General features: G+C 49.1%; 1 protein-coding gene across 3 annotated transcripts in view; it reads right to left on the bottom strand.

The window, feature by feature from the left end:
• Positions 1-18861, bottom strand: part of MYO1C (myosin IC) — a 52315-nt gene that overhangs the window by 2894 nt on the left and 30560 nt on the right. For 2 of the 3 annotated variants that reach the window (XM_063402574.1, XM_063402572.1), the window contains exons 2-31: positions 18229-18384; positions 17528-17643; positions 14523-14721; positions 12962-13042; positions 12106-12285; positions 11821-11919; positions 11488-11601; positions 10964-11035; positions 9835-9954; positions 9544-9626; positions 8871-8976; positions 8472-8552; positions 8025-8116; positions 7387-7481; positions 7206-7252; positions 6890-6970; positions 6632-6737; positions 6038-6155; positions 5714-5827; positions 5483-5559; positions 5308-5376; positions 4978-5062; positions 4622-4781; positions 3076-3159; positions 1953-2046; positions 1789-1844; positions 1263-1398; positions 737-807; positions 377-474; positions 105-204 (exon numbers count right to left, since the gene is read on the bottom strand). In XM_063402574.1, coding sequence (XP_063258644.1) covers positions 105-204; positions 377-474; positions 737-807; positions 1263-1398; positions 1789-1844; positions 1953-2046; positions 3076-3159; positions 4622-4781; positions 4978-5062; positions 5308-5376; positions 5483-5559; positions 5714-5827; positions 6038-6155; positions 6632-6737; positions 6890-6970; positions 7206-7252; positions 7387-7481; positions 8025-8116; positions 8472-8552; positions 8871-8976; positions 9544-9626; positions 9835-9954; positions 10964-11035; positions 11488-11601; positions 11821-11919; positions 12106-12285; positions 12962-13042; positions 14523-14721; positions 17528-17643; positions 18229-18384 — 3090 coding nt within the window. Of the gene's footprint in view, positions 1-104; positions 205-376; positions 475-736; positions 808-1262; positions 1399-1788; positions 1845-1952; positions 2047-3075; positions 3160-4621; positions 4782-4977; positions 5063-5307; positions 5377-5482; positions 5560-5713; positions 5828-6037; positions 6156-6631; positions 6738-6889; positions 6971-7205; positions 7253-7386; positions 7482-8024; positions 8117-8471; positions 8553-8870; positions 8977-9543; positions 9627-9830; positions 9955-10963; positions 11036-11487; positions 11602-11820; positions 11920-12105; positions 12286-12961; positions 13043-14522; positions 14722-17527; positions 17644-18228; positions 18385-18861 lie in introns of all 3 variants that reach the window. The other variant, XM_063402573.1, reaches the window with a different exon arrangement.

Raw genomic sequence — 18861 nt, forward strand, 5'->3', positions numbered from 1 at the left:
GCTGGGACAGCAGGGCACTGCCAGTGGCAGGAACATCCCCTGGCCCATGTCCCATGCAGAATTCTGGTTTGGATCCAGGGTAAGTGATCCCCAGCCACACTCACCACTGTTAGATGCCCGTTCTTGGCTTTGGCTATGAGCAGCTCTGAGCCCGAGATGAAGTCGATGATCCCTTCTTTGCCTTGTCCCGCTGTGAACTTTATGCTGTGAAGAGCAAAGGGTGAGAACAGCCCTGGTGAGTGTGTGGGACTCCCCAGGAGCTGGGTGTTCACAGAGCTGTAACAGATGTGCTCTGGTGCCCTGGTGGAGGTGGATGGGGTAGATTTAGATGGGTACATGAAGAAGCAGAGCTGAGCAGGGCCCTGGTGTCACTCACCTGCCCTGGTTGATGTTGATGTTGTTGATTTTGTTGGCCAGAATGGCTGCTTTTGTCAGTGTCTCGATCACGTGGTCACTCTGCAGGACCACGTCTCCCTGGGAGGAGAGTCCGTGCTTTAGGATCGTGGCTTTGGTGTCACTGTATCAAACCCACCCTGCTCTAAGGGACAGGGGACAGGGACAGCCCCAGAGCGGGCAGACAAGCACTGCTGAGCCCCGGCTGAGAACCAGGGAAGTACCAGTGAAAGAGCTGGCACAAAGTCACCTTGTCACCCCCTCCTCCCGCTGGATGTGCTCCCTGTGCCTTTCACCCCTTCTCCAGAGGGAGCTGCAGGAGGGAGGGACAAACCCCTGGTACCTTCTGCTTGTTGTCCTCGCAGTGCACGTGCAGCACAAACAAATTGTCACTCAGGCTGCTGACAGAGATCCCTGGGGAGAGACGGGAGGGTCACCAGCACTGCCTGGACCTGGGGAGGGCCACAGCCCCTCCCAGGAATGCAGCAACTGTTCCACACAGCACAGCTGAGAGGCTGCAGCCAAGGCTGCAGTGACCACACTGCAGCGGGATCAGCAGTTTCCCCCTTCCTGTTGGATATTCCAAGGGCCAAAAGCTGCAGCAGTGGCAGCTGCTGTGCAGGAATGATGCAACTACCCCCAGGGCCAGGCCCTGCAGCTGGGAAATCACTTGGGGAGGGTTGAGGGAGATGAATTGAGTCATTTTGGTGACATTTTACAGAGCTTTGTTTTAGAAAAACTCAATTTCAAGGGTTGCCAGGATCAGCTCATCCCGTTCTTGTCCAGGACAAAGACAAACTGGAGTTTGGAGTGGTACATGCTGAGGTGAGGGTGAGGGCAGTGCCCGCCCATCCCTGTGCTGTTCCCACCTGTCAGGTTGGAGTAGTCGATTCGCTGCTTCACCTTGGACTCCTCCACGATGATGGCCGAGCTCTGTGTGAGCAGCAGCTGCCGCGCCCTCGCCTTGTAGCCCCTCCTGTCGTACTTGACCACGGGCACTGCGTACTGAAACACGAGTGAGCAGGGCCACATCCTGCCCGGGGCACTGCCAGCCCCAGCAGGCACCAACCTGGGCCTGGGAAACCAGGAATGCAGAGGATTCTCTGTGCCCCAGAGCAGCTCTGGACAACCCTGGTGGCTGCACTGCCTGGGGACTGGGAAACCCAGGTCTGGTGTCCTCTGGGGGTTTTTCCCTTCCCCTCCAGCTGTAACCCATTCCACTCCTCATTCAACTGCCCAGATCTCCACTTTCTAATCCATCAGCTCTTCCCAGACAGTCCCCAAAGTATTACAGGCTTAATACAATGTGAAATTCTTGCTGTTCTCTAGAGTTCTAATCTGCCCCTCTGCTGAACAACTGGGAGCTTGACAAAAGTATTGGGATACATCTCTCACCTTAAGTGCTTCATTTTCTAATGCCTGAAGGACTTTGGTATTTATTTCTTCTCTACCTGTATTAAAACCAAAGAGGTGGGAGGTCAGAAAGGAATTTCCAGCAAGAAAAGAGTTCATTAATCCCTCCCTCCTTCCTCCTGCTAAACTTGGCAACCCCCACTCACCCAGTCGAGTGTTGATGAAGAGCCTGGGAACACTCTGAGGATAATTGTCTTTTTTACCCTTGAAAATCTCACTGGCAATTACTTTTTGTTCCAACTGCAAGGACAAAAAAAGTTTTCTTGTTTAGTATGAAATTTCTCCTCATTAAGAAGATACATTTGTGTTACAAGAGCTGTTCCCTTTGTGGTTTTATTAGTAGTCATCATTAATTCCTGTTTGGATGAGGAGTCACCCTAAACTTTCAGTCCCTGGAGGTGGCAGAGCTCCAGCCCTGTCAGGGACCTGAGCCCTGGGCTCCTGCTCCAAGAACAAAGCAGGGACTGGGAAAGGGGGAAATCCCCACTGCTGTCCTTGGGGCCAAGGCTGTGACACAGGACAAGGCACCTGGGATCATCTACAGGCAAAAATGGGGTAAGAGAGGCTCCTCATCAGCGAGTCTGGTTTGCTGGGGGAAAGCAGCTGAGTTAATCCCTTATCTTTAATCACAGGCTCAGCCCCAGCCCTTCATTCCAGGTGTCCATGCACTGCAGAAGGTGAGAGATTGTGCAGTGAAAAACCTTCATGGCAGTTACAGCCAACATCTCCTACTCGGTCTCTTTACTGAGCTTTTATTTTAATACAAAAACTCCCTCCCCCTACCTTTCCATGAGAAGAATCAAATCTCAGTATCATTTTTATTCTTCTTAGCTACAACAGAGCAGCTGAAAGTGTTCCTGTGAGTTCTCTGTTTGGAAAATGACTGGGTTTGTGTCTGCAGGATTCTTACTCTCTACTTTACATGGTACAGGCAGAATAATGCAGCTTCTTATATTTTTAGCTTCCATGGGCAGAGTAGCAGGGCCTTTCAATAGAGAAATTAATGTGGGGGCTTGGCTCCACAGCCTGTGTAAATAGCACCTATTGAAATATGTATAGAATGGGGTCTGTTCAATGCACATTCCAGACTTCAGTGTTTTGTGTCTAACCTAACCCCAGAGCAGCCACTGCTCCTGTGGCAGCCCAGAAAGCAGCGATTCACAACAGCAGCTCCCACTGCTGCCCTCCCATCCTGCTGCTCCTCTGCTCCATTCCCTGCCAGTCCCGCCCTTGGGAATGTCAGGAAAACCCTGCAAAGGAGCCCTGTACCTGCTGCTTCCACTCGGGGCTGATCCTCTTGCAGTAGGTCCAGACCATGTTCTGCATGCAGAGCCTGCGCAGGAGCTGCGACGCCTGCAGGGAGCCACGGGAGAGGGACGGCTCAGGGCAGGGGACAAACCCAGAGACAAAAACCCAACAGCCAGAGCAGGGACAAACCCAACAGGGACAAAAACCCAACAGCCAGAGCCAGGGACAAACCCACAGGGACAAAAACCCAACAGCCAGAGCAGGGACAAACCCACAGGGACAAAAACCCAACAGCCAGAGCAGGGACAAACCCACAGGACAAACCCAACAGCCAGAGCAGGGACAAACCCACAGGGACAAAAACCCAACAGCCAGAGCAGGGACAAACCCACAGGACAAACCCAACAGCCAGAGCAGGGACAAACCCACAGGGACAAAAACCCAACAGCCAGAGCTGGGACAAACCCACAGGACAAACCCAACAGCCCAGAACCTCTGACAAACCCACAGGGACAAAAACCCAACAGCCCAGAACCTCTGACAAACCCACAGGGACAAAAACCCAACAGCCCAGAACCTCTGACAAACGCACAGGGACAAAAACCCAACAGCCAGAGCAGGGACAAACGCACAGGGACAAAAACCCAACAGCCCAGAACCTCTGATAAACCCACAGGGACAAAAACCCAACAGCCAGAGCAGGGACAAACCCACAGGGACAAAAACCCAACAGCCAGAGCAGGGACAAACCCACAGGGACAAAAACCCAACAGCCAGAGCAGGGACAAACCCAACAGGGACAAAAACCCAACAGCCAGAGCAGGGACAAACCCACAGGGACAAAAACCCAACAGCCAGAGCAGGGACAAACCCACAGGGACAAAAACCCAACAGCCAGAGCAGGGACAAACCCAACAGGGACAAAAACCCAACAGCCAGAGCTGGGACAAACCCACAGGGACAGAACCTAAACCAGCCCAGAGCCAGGGACAAACCCACAGGGACAGAACCTAAACCAGCCTAGAGCCAGGGACAAACCCACAGGGACAAAAACTCCACAGCCCAGAGCCACTGATAAACCCAAGAGGGTGAAACTTGAGAGGGACAAAACCAACAGAGCAGCAGCAACTGCAGAAAATGCACTGCTGGGTTAAAAAGCTGTTTCCTGACCAAGAATTAAATAATAAGTAGTTAATTTTTTTGCCTTTCTCTATGAGGGTTTGCCCTGGGACTTCTCCAGCTGCTTTAGAATGGGGAATAAACATCAGGATCCCTCTCTCTGCACTGCTGTGCCTGCCCTTCCTTCCAACTGTACCTTCAATCCAAACCATTCTTTGGATAAGGTAACTGGGATTTTCTGCAGTATTTTGTTTTGAGCAGATAAACCAAATCAAGCAGATGCAGAATAATAACAGCAACAGAGGGAACTGAGTTTGTTAAGAGAAAAATTGAAGGGAATTTCAGAAATGGATGAGAAACCCAGGAGAAAATAGTGTTGCAACAGCTCCAAGAAGCTTCAGTCCTCCAGGCCTGGATTCCCCTCCCACATCCCAGGGCTCATTCCCACCTCACACAGGGAAGGGGGAGGAGTTGGCCACGATTTGTCCAAGACATTTTTTGGTAAGTTCCTCTTGAGGTTCATGAGGAAGGAGAATCGGATGTAATCCAGGAAATACTCGTTCTCTGGGCACCGCGGGTGGTTCCGGTAAATGAAGCCTTTAATGAACCTGTGGGTGTGGAAAATATTGTTAGAACACTTAAAAAGTCATCAAAACTAGTGGTAATTACAGGTTCTATTTCCTGGGCTTTATTTAATAGTTGTAATTTATTTAAAAAAAACTCTGTAGCGACAAGAAAGTTCCTTTTTAACATCTTATTGCAAAGGAATGTGATGTGTGAGGGCTTGGGCTGCTCTTCACACACCTCCTGATTGTCTGCACTGCCCATTTCCTCTTGGCAGCTTTTCGGCGTCCCAGGGTTCCCCTCCACCAGGACTGGATGGTGATGGCTAAAAAGAACACAAAGATTTTGCATTAAGGGAGCTCCTTCATCCCCAAACTGATTCCACACAAAACTGGCACCAAAAATGCTCAGGAAAACCCACTCTGGAAATAACCAGCCTTCAGTGGGGCATGGGAGCAGGAGTATGAGTTTTTAATAATATGGTAGGGTGGATAAATGTCAGTGAAAAGATGGGAATTGCTGGGGGAGCTGCAGGGGGAACATCTCTCCCTCCTTCTGTGTCTCTCCTACCTGAGTGTTTCATGGTCAGGAATTTCTTCCGGCGGTAGAAACCTCTCCATGTTGCCTGCATTTTTGTGGCTGGAATTGCAAAAAAAAGCAGCAACTTGCAACTGTGACCAAGCACACTTTGGTAGAAAAAGAATAAACTTTAAATAGAAATCCACTGCCAGTGTAAGTGCCTCACCCAGACTCTGCTTCCTCACTTCCAGAGCATCTTCTGTCGCAAACAAGGTTTTGGGAAAGCGGATAAAAATCTTTGTTCTGGAAATAGAAACGCAGAATTACATTTTAACATGCTGGAACAACTTGGGCTCTGTAATCTCTCCCTCCCCCATTATCTAGAGAAGCTTTATTTCAAAGGGACAACAGGGGCATGCAGAGATTCATAACCTCCAAGTGAGAACACAGAACTGACCGTCCCATTTTGTATTCTTCTGGTTTGTAGCCAAGATGCTTCACCAGCACAGCCACCCCATCGTAGGGCCGCCCATCCCACGTGGGCCACGTCTCTGGACACAGGGATTTGTACCTGGGAATCGGCAGCACAGCAAATCTTAGGGAGGGAGGTGCAATCCACAGAGGGACAGGAGTCACGGGAAGGGAGAGAGCCCAAACCTTCCCGCCCCTCCAGGTGGCAAAGCTGCCCCTGTGCTGTTCAGAACAGCCTCAACATGAGTGGGATGAGGCTCAGGGAGAGGAAGCAGCAGAGGGAGAATGCCAAGGGTTAGAATTCCTTCACCTCTGCAGGAACACCTCGTATTTCCTGCGGTAGGCGAAGCCGGCTCTGCGCACGCGCAGGTTCTCCATCAGCCCCAGGTACTTCACCTGGTGCCGGATCAGGACCTCGTCGAAGCGATCTGGGCAGGGCATGGACAGGGAGGAACATCAGTGCACAGCTGCCCCCTGGGCCACAGCAGGGCAGTGCTCAGCTCTGCTATCTCACAAATTATCTTTAACCTCCAGTGAACCCTCACAGCACAACTCCCACACGATTTTGTGTCTCCTGCCTTCCCTCCTCCCACCCCTTTTTAATTATTTATATTTAACTCCAAAATGAACTTTTCCTTTGGGATGTTTTATGCACAGAGGAACCAAAACTGAGGGAGAATAAGGTCATTATAATGAATTTACACAGGTCAATAATTCTTTTACCACCTCTACCCAAGAGCAGTGCTCCCATTGTGATTCCTGGCTGCTGGCACTGCCACCCCCTCCCTGTAAAAGCTCAGGCACAGCCCAAAATGAACCCAAAATCATGCAGGGCCTAATTTGGCTCCTTTCTGTGCCCCCCTGACTGCGATGCAGGGCCCAGACTCTGTCCCCAGGGCCATACCAGCCTGTTTGGCATCGTTGGGTTTCATGCAGCGAATGTAGGAGGGTTCTTTGGACATCAGGATTTCCATGAGCTTGGCTAGGCTGTTTTTGAACTGAGTTGCTGCCTAGGAGAAAAAAAAAGAAAACTACACATGAGGGGATGATTTGGAGCTGGCTACAAACCAGCAGAATATCGTGTGAGGGGTTTGCATTCAGATCATGGCAGAGTTCATGTTCTGCAAAGAGGGAACAGCCCCTGCAGCTCTCGAGTTCTCACCGTTTCAGGTCTCTTTTTGTCTGTCAGCTCTGTCCTATCAAAGCACTGGTTTATGATGGGGTTCTCTGAGTTGCACATGGTCTGCAGAGAGAGATGTTTGCAGAGATGAAGTACAGAGAACTACCAGAGAAACCTGAGGGCAAAACTATTTAAAAAACAAGATGAACATTGGGATCTCAACCAATCTTTTTAGAGCACAGCCCTGTGGACGCAGAGCCTCCAGGTGGAGTTAAGAAAAATCCTTTCCCCCAGGTGCCACCTCATTTTAAACCCAACTCCCCATTCTGTGCTGGAAACCTCCTCTGTCCACACTCACCTCCTTCAGGTTCCGGAAGAGAAGGTCGTTGTTCTTATCTAGAAAACCTGGAAGGAAAAACAAACCACTCAGGATGTTCCACTGCAACTTCAAGGCAGGGATTTGAGATCTGAAATTAATCAGGTTGATCAAGTGATGTGGTGCTGTATTTCAGGCAGATTTTTGGGTTTTTCTGTGTTACCTGCCACGCTGTAGGTGACATCCCCAGCGTAGTGCGAGAGCCGGAACTCCTCCCGCCCCAGCGACTTGCGCGTCTTTTGGTCAGCGAGTTTGTGCCTGGGGAGGGAGCAAAAACCTTCAGGAGAAACAAAATCCTGCAGGATCCACTTCAAAAAGCACCAGGACATTCACTCCTGGAGCGGGACTGTGCAAAGGTGGGCAAGGAATGTAAACTGGACTCGGTGATTTTCAGGTAAATGAAGCTCTCAACCAGCACATCATGGAGGTGTCATTAAATGGATTTATGTTTAATTAAATGGGCAATTTCAGTGTTCCTTACAGAGTGGTTCTGTGTGCACGTAAGATGCAAACACCCTCAACTGAGCATTCAGGATAAAAGAACATTCAGAATAAACAGACATTTGGAGCTCCAAAACTGAAGTAAATAATCTGCAAGCTGAGAGGCGAGTCAGGAACAGGAGTTTTGTTGCCCCTCTTGCATTCTGAAGCTCAGTCAGGCACTTAGTGTTGACAACCTATTTTATATTATCTTAAATATCAATCAAATCCCTTTGTAAAAGAGAATTATCATCGTTTATGTGGGAGCCAGCACGGTGAGGGTGTTACACACTGGAATGCCTCAGCTGAGGGAACACTCACGTGAGAAAATGAGGGTGGTTCTTCACAGTCTCCTCCAGCTTCTCCAAGAATGTCGTGTCTGTGGCATCCCCAGGTCTCAGACACTCCTCATCCTACAAACACAAATTCCAGGGGTTTCCAATCGGGCTCTGCCTCCCTGCAGCTCTGCCCCAGTTTGGCCCTTTGGCCTTTCCACACGTAACCAACTTTTAGCTCAGTAAGTAAAGAATCCTTGAGCTGAAAAAGAAAACATTTCCCTCCTTCCAGACTGCCTGGATCAGGAGCTGCTTTTCCCAGAGCCCATGGAGGTGATGCAATGACTTTTGATGGTGCCACTATTCAGTGTATTATTCCTCTTCCCACCTACTCAAACACTTCCAACATAAACTGATTTTTTCTCATGTTTTCCCCCTTGTTTTCCACTGCACTGCCTGAAATTTTTCATTCAAAAAGATGTTTTCAACTCACCAAAATAGAAATGATGCCTTTGAATTTCTCTTCCACCAAATCACAAATTATTTTGTTATTGAAATACTGAACTGGTTCCCACTGCAAAGACAAGAAATCACACTTAGGTGAAAACAACTCTAGACTGGAAAAGAAATGTAAATTTCAGAACATTTCAGAGAGCAGCTGATTTAAACAATCTTTCTGTCAAAGCTTTTTCACTCATCACATTTGTTTTGCCTTTATTAAAATCAGAGTGAAAGCTTGGGATGGCATTACTCACTTCCAGCTGTCTCCCACAGTTCCCAGGGTTTCAAAAAGAAAGGAAAAAGGAAAGTTCTTGAATTCCTTTACTTGGAGATGAAGCAGCAGCTCCTTTTCCCTCTGGAGGGAGAGGGAAGGGAGGATTTGGGCTCTTACCGCGATGCCCTCGGACTCGTACTCCTCTTGCTCCGACTTCAGGGTGAGCTCTATGAAGAGCTGCTGCAACTTCTCATTGCAGTAATTAATGCAAAACTGCTCAAAGCTGCGAAGAAAAATCAGAAAAAGGATCACTGGTTGTACAGAAGGAGGTGGGAGCAGCAGGGATACAGTCAATTAAAAGAAATAGATTTTTGTGAAGTGTTTATTTGCTGACTGCATGCATTTAGTAAGTTTATTATTTAGGGAAAAGGATGGAACATGGAGGGACACAAAAACTTTGAATAAAGGCTCAGTAACACTGCAAATTTGAGAGTCTTGGTTCAGTGCTGTCAGCCAGGGAGGTTCCAGACTCTGCCAGGCCCATCCCTGGTTTATCCCCACCACGGGGAGATGCCACAACAGCCACCCCTGGGCAAGGTAAGGCATGAATACACCCCAAACCCAACAAGTTATTTAAAATATTTAAAATACAGGACCATTAATAGCTGTAAATGCTAATTATTAGCTGGATGTCCTAAGTGTTAGAAGCCCTGTGATGATGAATTTTTCACCTGATGTCCTGACATTTCAATGCCACCTCTTTTACTAAGAAATGGAGTAAATCCTTGTTTCACAAGGGAGAGAAAACACCATAATTGAATAATGTAATTCAGAATTTATCAAAACAAACCTGTTGTGCTGGAAAACCTCAAACCCATAGATGTCCAGCAATCCTAGAACTGTTGTACTTCTCCAGCCTGGAAACTTCTCTTCCTGCAACAGAGCAGAAAACAAATGTAGGTATTTACTCACAGATGATCCCTCCCTGGGTCTCCATCATTTAATCCCAGCGTTTACAGCACATTTTGGAAAACAAATTAATTTAGAAGTGACTAAAAGCATGGAACTTGCTTTGCAGCTGAAAGATTTGGGAATTGCTTTCATGTTTGGCTGGGTACCAACACAGAGAGGGCTCACTTGCCTTGTAAGCCAGGGATTTGTTGACCTTGCTGACCAGCCAGGAGAAGGTGCGGCCGTACACGGCCTTGGCGAGCGCGTCCCTGGCGTAGGCTGCCTGCTCCAGGTTCAGGGGACTCACCAGCTGCAACAGGAGCAGACAAAAACCACTCAGCTCTCAGGGTTGTTGTTTCCCTGAGATTCTCTTTGGGGTTGCTGGCTTCTAAGGTAATAAGGGTTCCCCCAGGGTTGCTGTCTTCTGGGAGTTTCCCCTGGGTTGCTGTTCCCAGGGGTAATCAGGTTTTCAGTCTTCTCTTCGCCCTGGGTGTTTCACACCGAAGCCAGAGATGACAAGTTGAGTCCAGCAGTTCGTGTTATCAAGGCTGTTTATTCTTAATTATCTCTCAGTTCTTGTCCAGCTTTGCAGGGCGTCCCCAGCAGAGCAGGACACGCGGCTGGACTGGGGTGGATCAGAGAGCCCCACACCTTATGTACAGTACCCCTGACCCAACCACTGTCCCAGACGTATTTTTTATTTACAAAATTTTACCAATACCTATTACCTATACTAACATGTCAGTTCTACTCTAAACCAATCTCTAAAACCCAACTCAGCACAAGATGGGGGACGAGAGAAGAACAAGGAGCACAGGGGGCACTCCCCAATTCTTCTATCTTGCCTCTTCAGCCCTATATACTAAGAATCTTAATTTCTATATTTATATTCTATAATAAACCATCTACTACTTATTCTAAATTCTTAGGGTTTGTGATTCTTCCTGCATGTGAGTGTTCACTCCCATGGACAGGAATCAGAGGCAGTGTCCTCCTGGGATCTGTGTGGGTCTAACTGACCCCCCTGTACAGATCCCAGACCCCCCTGGACAGATCCCAGACCCCCCTGTACAGATCCCAGACCCTCCTGTACAGTCTCCAAACCCTCCAGGGCGGCCAGAGGAATATCCTGGACTCCAACACTCAGCAGCCCCCCAAAACCTCCTTCTCCTGCCTCACCATCACTGAACAGCCCCTCAAAGGCATCCTGCTGGTGGCAGTGACAGCAGTGACAGTGACAGTGAGAGGTGAGCAGGGACTGCTGGCAGAGCTGATCCATTTAATGCCATTTGCTCCCAAACCCCCAGGGCTGTTCTTACCTCCTCCCCTTTTGCTATGATCTTCTTGTGGGTCAGTGCATCCCGAAGAACAGAGCCATCCACTGCCAGCAGCTGCACGCAGGATTTCAATTAATTTATACATTGTATTTTCCTAAAATCCCAGCCCAGTGGAACAACCCTTCATTTCCCACTTTTGCAGCATCAATCCCTCCCTTCCCTCCTTTCTGGCAGGGATATGAGCTAAAAATGAATTGGCTGGAAGGAGGTGACCAAGCAAAGGTCCCAAAGGTGTTTTTTTCTTTAAAATTCTTTTCCAGAATATTCCTACCTCACTGCCTGAAGGTGCAAACCTCAAGACAGAGGCAGGTCAGGTGGCAAATAGAGAAGTTGTCAATTAAATAGGTTTGATGGTAATATTTGCATTTTATTTAGCTCAAATAAAAGTGAAATTTATGAAAACTTCTAAATCACAGTCTAAAATTACATGATGCTATCAAGCTCAAAGTAAGGAACCCTCCACAATTCACCTTTCCTGTGTTATCTCCCTGACTGGTGATACTCACCCTGGCCAGGTATTTAATCTGGTTCTCTGTAGTGACCTGAGCATTGCCCTGCTCATCAGCAGCAAACTGGACATTCCCCAGGTGCAGGACACTGGCCACAACGCTCAGCAAATCCTGCATGGGAGCAACAGGCACAGATCAGGGGGATGAATGAACACACAGCCAGGTTTTTGTGTTAATTCACATTTTAGGAGAATGGTTTGTGCCTTTTTTCAGGATTTTTGTAGGGAGTACATTCACTCTGAAATAATTCACTGATTTCAATCAGAAATCCCAAATCAAACAGGAAAAATCCTTAAAAGCAGGAAAGTCTGTGCTGCTGGACATTCTCACCTCCACCTCACTGTCATTGAAGCCAATAACAGACAGGGCTCTCCTCATGATCTTCCACTCATTTTTGTCATTTATGGAACTGACCCTTGCACAGTGACCCTAAAAAGACACAGTTTGACATAAATAAGTAAAAAACCATCAAAGATACATTTTCCATGCTCAATGCATTGTGTTTCTTCTTATGGAGCCACCTCAGAGTTATTTCTGAAGTGAGGGAAAGAAATTACAGAGTCAATGGGAGATATCCTGTAATATAATATTTTAAGAATTATAGTTGATGTTCACCTTTACTAAATAGTGATAGTGCTGGGGGTTCTTCTCAAGGCCCAGCCTCCTCAGCAGCTCCTCCTCGCCCCCCTCCAGCAGCTGGTAGAAGATGTGGAAGTTCCTCTCGCCGTGGTTCTGGTGCACAACTCGGGATTTCTCCAGGAGGTAGTTCAAGATGTGGCCCCCGACAGGAGCCCCCTAAACCAAACCAGACACATGGAAAGAGTTCATCAACACAGAGGAAAATGTTTCTGCTTCTTGACTGTCTGTTCAAAGACAAGATCTGAGGCAAAAACCCATAAAAACACAGAAAATGATGTGGCATTCTGTGCCACAAGCTCTATTTCAGCTCTAGCACAGTGGTGATTTGAGTGCTAAAATTCCTGCTAGGAATTCACCACAAAGGGAAAGCACCAAAACTGAGTGTGGAGGGATCAAAGGAGATGTGAAGGCCTGGAGGATGGCAAGGCTGAGCTCCTCAGCCCCTGCACTGCGTCCACCTTGCTGGTGTGGGGCAGTTGGGATCAGAGTGGACACAAACTCTGTGCAAAGTCACACAGGACAGGGATTATCTTCAGATCTCTCAGCTGGTTTATGTGGATTTACCTGGGGAGAATCCATTGGCACAGAGCACCAGAAATAAAATACCCTGGAAATAAAAGGGTTTGATCTCACTGTCTCCTTGTACAGAGAAATAAGGGAGGAGCAAAAGGAGAGTGAGTGCCATAAAACACAAACTTTGCCACCACAGGCTGTGCTTTTGCTGTCACCAAGGAAATGCAAAGCACTCACTACACACTCACAGCAACACAAGAACACAGAGAACTCCTGTAACTGGGACCAGTCTTCAAACATAAACCAGATTCCAGCTCACCCTGTAATCAAACTGCACATCCATGTACTTCCCAAACCGACTGGAGTTGTCATTCCGAAGGGTTTTTGCATTTCCAAAGGCCTGAAATGAAAACAATCAGGGGAAAAACAAATGAGTACCAAGCCAGATTATTTATAAACACCTGGGTGAAGCTTCTAGTTATTTATTTATTTACAGCCGAGGATTTTCCTCCCTGGAAACCCCAAAGGAAGCAGAACCCTAACGCTGCTCTTCACCCCCAGTGCAGGCAGTGCAGATGGAAAATCCCCTGATAACATTTCCAGCCCTGCAGGGTGGCTGCAGGGCCAGGGCCCTGCTGACAACACTGCCACGTGTGACAGCCCCTCCAGTGCCTCTGCCACCACCACAGCCCCTGCGACAGCCACGGGGCCGAGGGGATCTGCTGCTGCTGCTGCTGCTGCTGCTGCTGGGAGCGCGCCTGTCCTGGGAAACGGGGGACAGGGGACAGGGGACAGGGATACAGGGGACAGGGATACTGGGATATAGGACATTGGGATACAGGGGACAGGGATACAGGGGACAGGGATACAGGGGACAGGGATACAGGGATACAGGGGACAGGGATATAGGACATTGGGATACAGGGGACAGGGATATAGGGGACAGGGATACAGGGATACAGGGGACAGGGATATAGGACATTGGGATACAGGGGACAGGGATACAGGGGACAGGGGACAGGGATATGGGGAACAGGGATACAGGGGACAGGGATACAGGAATATAGGATACTGGGATATAGGACATTGGGATACAGGGGACAGGGATATAGGACATTGGGATACAGGGGACAGGGGACAGGGATACAGGATACTGGGATACAGGGGACAGGGATACAGGAATATAGGACACTGGGATATAGGACATTGGGATACAGGGGACAGGGGACAGGGACACAGGGGACAGGGATACAGGGGACAGGGGACAGGGACACAGGGGACAAGGACACAGGGGACAGGGACACAGGGGACAGGGACACAGGGATACAGGGGACAGGGATACAGGGGACAGGGGACAGGGATACAGGGGACAGGGATACAGGGCTATAGGGCACTGGGATACAGGGACACAGGGGACAGGGACACAGGGGACAGGGACACAGGGGACAGGGATATAGGGGACAGGGATACAGGGGTATAAGGATATAGGGCACAGGGATACAAGGGACAGGGATACAGGGACACAGGGATACAGGGATATAGGACACTGGGATACAGGGATATAGGGATACAGGAACACAGGGATATAGGGCACTGGGATACTGGGATACAGGGCCCAGGGCCCAGGGGTGTCTCAGGGCACTGCACACAGCCAGCACTGGACACTAGAGGACACCACAGCACCAGAAAACGAACCCAGCCTCTCCGAGCTGCCCTCGGGCCGTGCCCCTTTGCAGAGTCCTGCAGCACCCAGAGCTCTTCCCACTCCAAATCCCCGCACCCCACTCCTGCCACAGCTGCTCCCGCAGGGCTGGAGAGCCGGCACGGCTCTGGGCGGGGGTCAGGGCGGCATTCCCGGGCCGGGATTCCCCGGGAATTACCTCCAGGACGGGGTTGGACTGCAGCAGGCGGTCCTTGACGGTCTCGACCTGCTGGCTGGCGGGGCAGGTGACCGCGTAGTACTGCAGGATCTTCTTGGTGGCCTCGGTCTTGCCGGCGCCGCTCTCGCCGGAGATGAGGATGCACTGGTCCCTCCTCTCGGTGCGCAGCGAGCGGTAGGAATTGTCCGCGATGGCGTAGCTGGGAGGGGACAGGGGACAGGGGACAGGGGACAGGGGACAGGGGTTTGCCTCTGAAATCCCGGCACAGACATCCCCCAGAACAGCCCCAGGCCACGGGCAGGGTGAGATCACACGGCTCCCGCAGCCCGGTGACACCCCAGGGCAGCACTGCCAGCCCTGCTCACACCTCGGGCCAGCCTCGGCAGGGCCCTCACACCAACTGTCAGAGTCTTTGAGGCTGCCCTTTTGGCTTTTTTCTGACCAAAAAAAAGGTAGAAGTCACCTAAATTGTGCAGATCAACTGGCTTTTCTAAATATAAATCATCTCTCAACTCTGGTCCCGTGGGACAGAGAAGTTTTACACTCAGGAAACACCTTGTTCCCCACTGGTGTTTTTTCTTGCTTAACTTCTAAGTGATGACACACTCAGAAAGTCACAACAGAATTTTGCTGTCTGGGTGGCTCCAGAGCTTCTCTTGGATGGTGGGAAGAGCTGGAAAAGCCACCACAGATTAGGGAGCATCCTGCAGGTCCCCCTGCCCCAAACACCAGGCACTGCCCCTGCCTGCACAGTCTGGCCCTGCCCTTCTGCCTCCTCCTCCTGCTTTTTCTTTCATTTCTGAGTTGTGAGCAGACAGGATCTCACACCCACAGCCACACACACTCCTACAGCACCAGGGAGCAGCAGGGGATGAGTGACAATGGTGACAAGTGCTCAGGGGAGAGGAAAAGGACAACCCACATCAGACAACCTCCCTAAGAGCAGCTCTCACACGTGGGGATCAAGCAGATATCCTGTCTTCATACACCTGACAACATTTTAGCAGCCTGGTTTTTAATTTTCTTTTTCAATTTTCTAATTTTTTTTCTTTTTTTAAACTCTCCTGCTGTGCTATTAATTAGAAGTAATCACAGCAAAATACCAGAATACCGTGGCCTTCTCAGGTCTATTAATACTTGGTGCTAAGGCAACACCAATGAGCTCCCTTGGCAACACAACTCACAAAATACATCATGTCCCTCTCTTCCCATCCAGATTCTGCCTCTGGAGTCTTGTGGAAAACAGCTGAATAAATGCAAATTTAATTTGGATTTGAAGAAGTGCCTCTGCTCCCCCCTGTGCCTTTATGGGATGGTTTATGGCCCCAAGAGCTCCAGTCAGGCACAGGCAGAACCTCTGTAAATAAAGATGTTTATGGTCCCATTTGCAGGCCATAAACAGGACAGGATGTGACAGATCTCTGGGAATATGCTGATTTCCAAGCCCATAGGGATAATTTTCCTCTGAGTGTGATGCACTTCCCAGAAAACCCAGTGCTCAGGCCTACACTCAAAATATCTGATGGTGGAATGGGTATCTTGAAGTGTTTTAGCTTTCTAGAGTCAGTTTAGAAGAGGAGAAAGAGGAAAAAAGACACCTGAGTTACTGGAAAAGGAGAAGCCCAGAGCCCTACACTGCAGATGGAGCATTTTGATGCTCCTCAGAGGATTCTTAAATGCATATATAATCAAATAGTGTAATAAAATAATCAAATAATGCAATGGAACAGCAAAAACAGGTAACAAAAAATTCTGTTTTCCCAGTGGGTGCAGCAGTTTCCAGGATCACAGTTCTCCAGGGTTCACTTGTGAGCTGCACATTTTACAGCCTCTGAAGGGACTTGTTAAAAGCAGAAAGCAAGCCTAAGAAATAATCAGCTACACTGTGATTTAAGTGGAATTAAAGCACATCTGCTCAGTGCTTTGTGCTCTCCATGAGCATTGTCATCATCCTGTACCTACTGCACACTTAAAAACAGAGCCACAGCCCCAAGGATCTTCCAGAGAGTCCCAAAATTCACATCTAAGGGCAAAGAAACCCTTCCCTGACCACAGGCAAAGTGAAGTGAGCAGGTTTGAATGCAGAGTTTTTCAGGTTTCACTCTCCCCAATCTGGGTTCACACAGTAAAAATCACATTTCTGTGCTAACAAATCCAACTTCAAGCGCTGAGACTTTCCCAAGTAATGGTGTTTCTCCCCCTCTCTGTGCTTGCAGCACATTCTGGTTTGTTTACTCTCCTGGGCTATGTGCCAGCAATAAGAAACAACCCAAATAGTTTGCTCAAAAATAATATCATTTACTCTTCCAACATCTCTTAAAAAAAAAAACCAACAAAACACAACACAACATTAAAAGTCCTCCAAGAGGTGCTCAGAATTTGGCTTTTAGTCCTGAAAAAAAACCATTTTGGAGCCATGTGGCCTCAGCTCTCAGTCATCTTTTTCTTTCAGCCCGACAAAAAAATTCAAACGCTTTAAAAAATAACTTTAAACCTCAAACTTTTTTTTCTTTTTTTAAATGGGAAATTGGGAATGCTCACCAAGCCAGACCATGTAAATAAATACATTCCTTGTTCCAACAGGCTGATGGTATCTTAGCAACAAGGGAAATACCAGATAAATATTGGTCAGGGAGTAACAGCAGAGGTAGGAAAGAAACCCCCACACACCAGAAACTCTTTCCCCTACTTAGCCCCGGACACAGAGACCCCAAATAACCCTGGAACAATGAACTCCTGTCCTGCCAGGGCTGGGTAAGCAACTCTGTTCCTGCAGCCAGGAAGGAACCAACTCCCTTTCCAAATACTGCTCTTGCAAAGGCAACTCATCCTCTTCGCAGAGAGGAACAGGAATAGAAAGAGCCTCACACCACACCCTCCACAGGATCCTCTCTATCCCCAGGATTTCCAGGGCTGCAGCTGGGACAGGGGGAAAGTCCTGTTTGCCTTTTTTCACGTGTCCCAGCTGTGTGGGAGTGACCAAACCTGCCCTGGCAGCCACTCACAGGTGAGGAGAAACTTCATAGAAGCTGACACCGCGGTACCGCTCCATGTTCTGCTTGGTGTAGATCTCCAGCTCCTTGTAGGGGTTCACAGACACCAGCACAGAGCCAATGTAGGTCTGAAAAACAGAGTGAAAAGCAGGAAGGCTACAGGAGGTGTGGAGGCAGAGCTCAGGTGTCCCAGGGGGCTGGACACCCGTCCTGGTGTGCTGGGGGTGCTGCCGAGGGCTTCCAAACAGGCCAAGGGTGCTGAGAACAGAACTCTCAGCTCTGGGGGAGGGACACTGCTGCAGTTGTGCCAGCCATGATTTCCTTGCTGGGTAAAAAGCACCTCAAATGGTTTGAGGGTTTCCAAGAAGCCACAATACTGGGTGATTTCTGATACACATTTAGGATCGAGTTCCAGTCTGGGGTTGGAGTTCCAGTCCGGGGTTGGTGGCAGTGAGTGAATTCAGGAGATGGAAGCATGTGGTAGGAGTTGGATTTTCAGTGCTGTCAGTGCCACCAGATCTCAACAGGAGCACTGCAGTGAGTCCCTCCACCCATCAAACACAGCCCCCCAGGCTGGTCCTGCCACAAGCACCCAGTGTGAGCTGCCAGCACCCTCCAAACCCCACTGCTGAGCAGAGCCGGGTCTGTCCCGTGCAGCAAACACTGCAGGGCACTGAGGGACACCTCAGCGGGACTGTCCCTGTGCCACTCACATAGATCAGGTTCTCCTTGAAGCGTTTCCTCAGGTTTTCAATGAATGCAGCTTCGCTGGTGAAGTTTTCCAGCAGGACAAAGTCCTGCACCCCGACACGGTCCCGGGCCGTCAGAGCGCTCTCCATGGTCAGCCGGATGCCGTTGGCTCCCAATCCCTGCAGCCAAAAGCACAGGGAAGTGGGGATGGCTGTGGGTTTGCAGGCAGTTCCCCGAGTCCACAAGAACCACAGTCACCCTTGGATAACCATATTAAAATGAGATATTAAAGTGGGATATTAAAACAATCCCACTGCTGCTGCTGAAAACAGTGATTACAACACTTCATCAGTTGTCTGCTCTGACTGCTTTGAGGGAGGACAAGTCAGCACCAGGGAAAAATTACTGCTACACTTACAATAACTTCAAATCAATCAAAGAAATAAACATTTGATAAAGAGAATAAAAGTTGGGTTTCCTTTCCCAGGCATCTGTTAGCAGGAGGGAGACTGCCATGTGTTCTCTCCTGTCTCTCTGATTTCACAACGGGAAGCTGTTTCGAGGTAAGGAATCTTTTATGACTAATGATGACTCAGAAGCAAACAGCTTCACACTGCTGACCAATTTAAAAGCTTTAGCAAGGCACCCAATGAGAA

This window comes from Prinia subflava, chromosome 8 (assembly GCF_021018805.1).
Source record: "Prinia subflava isolate CZ2003 ecotype Zambia chromosome 8, Cam_Psub_1.2, whole genome shotgun sequence".
Taxonomy (NCBI): domain Eukaryota; kingdom Metazoa; phylum Chordata; class Aves; order Passeriformes; family Cisticolidae; genus Prinia; species Prinia subflava.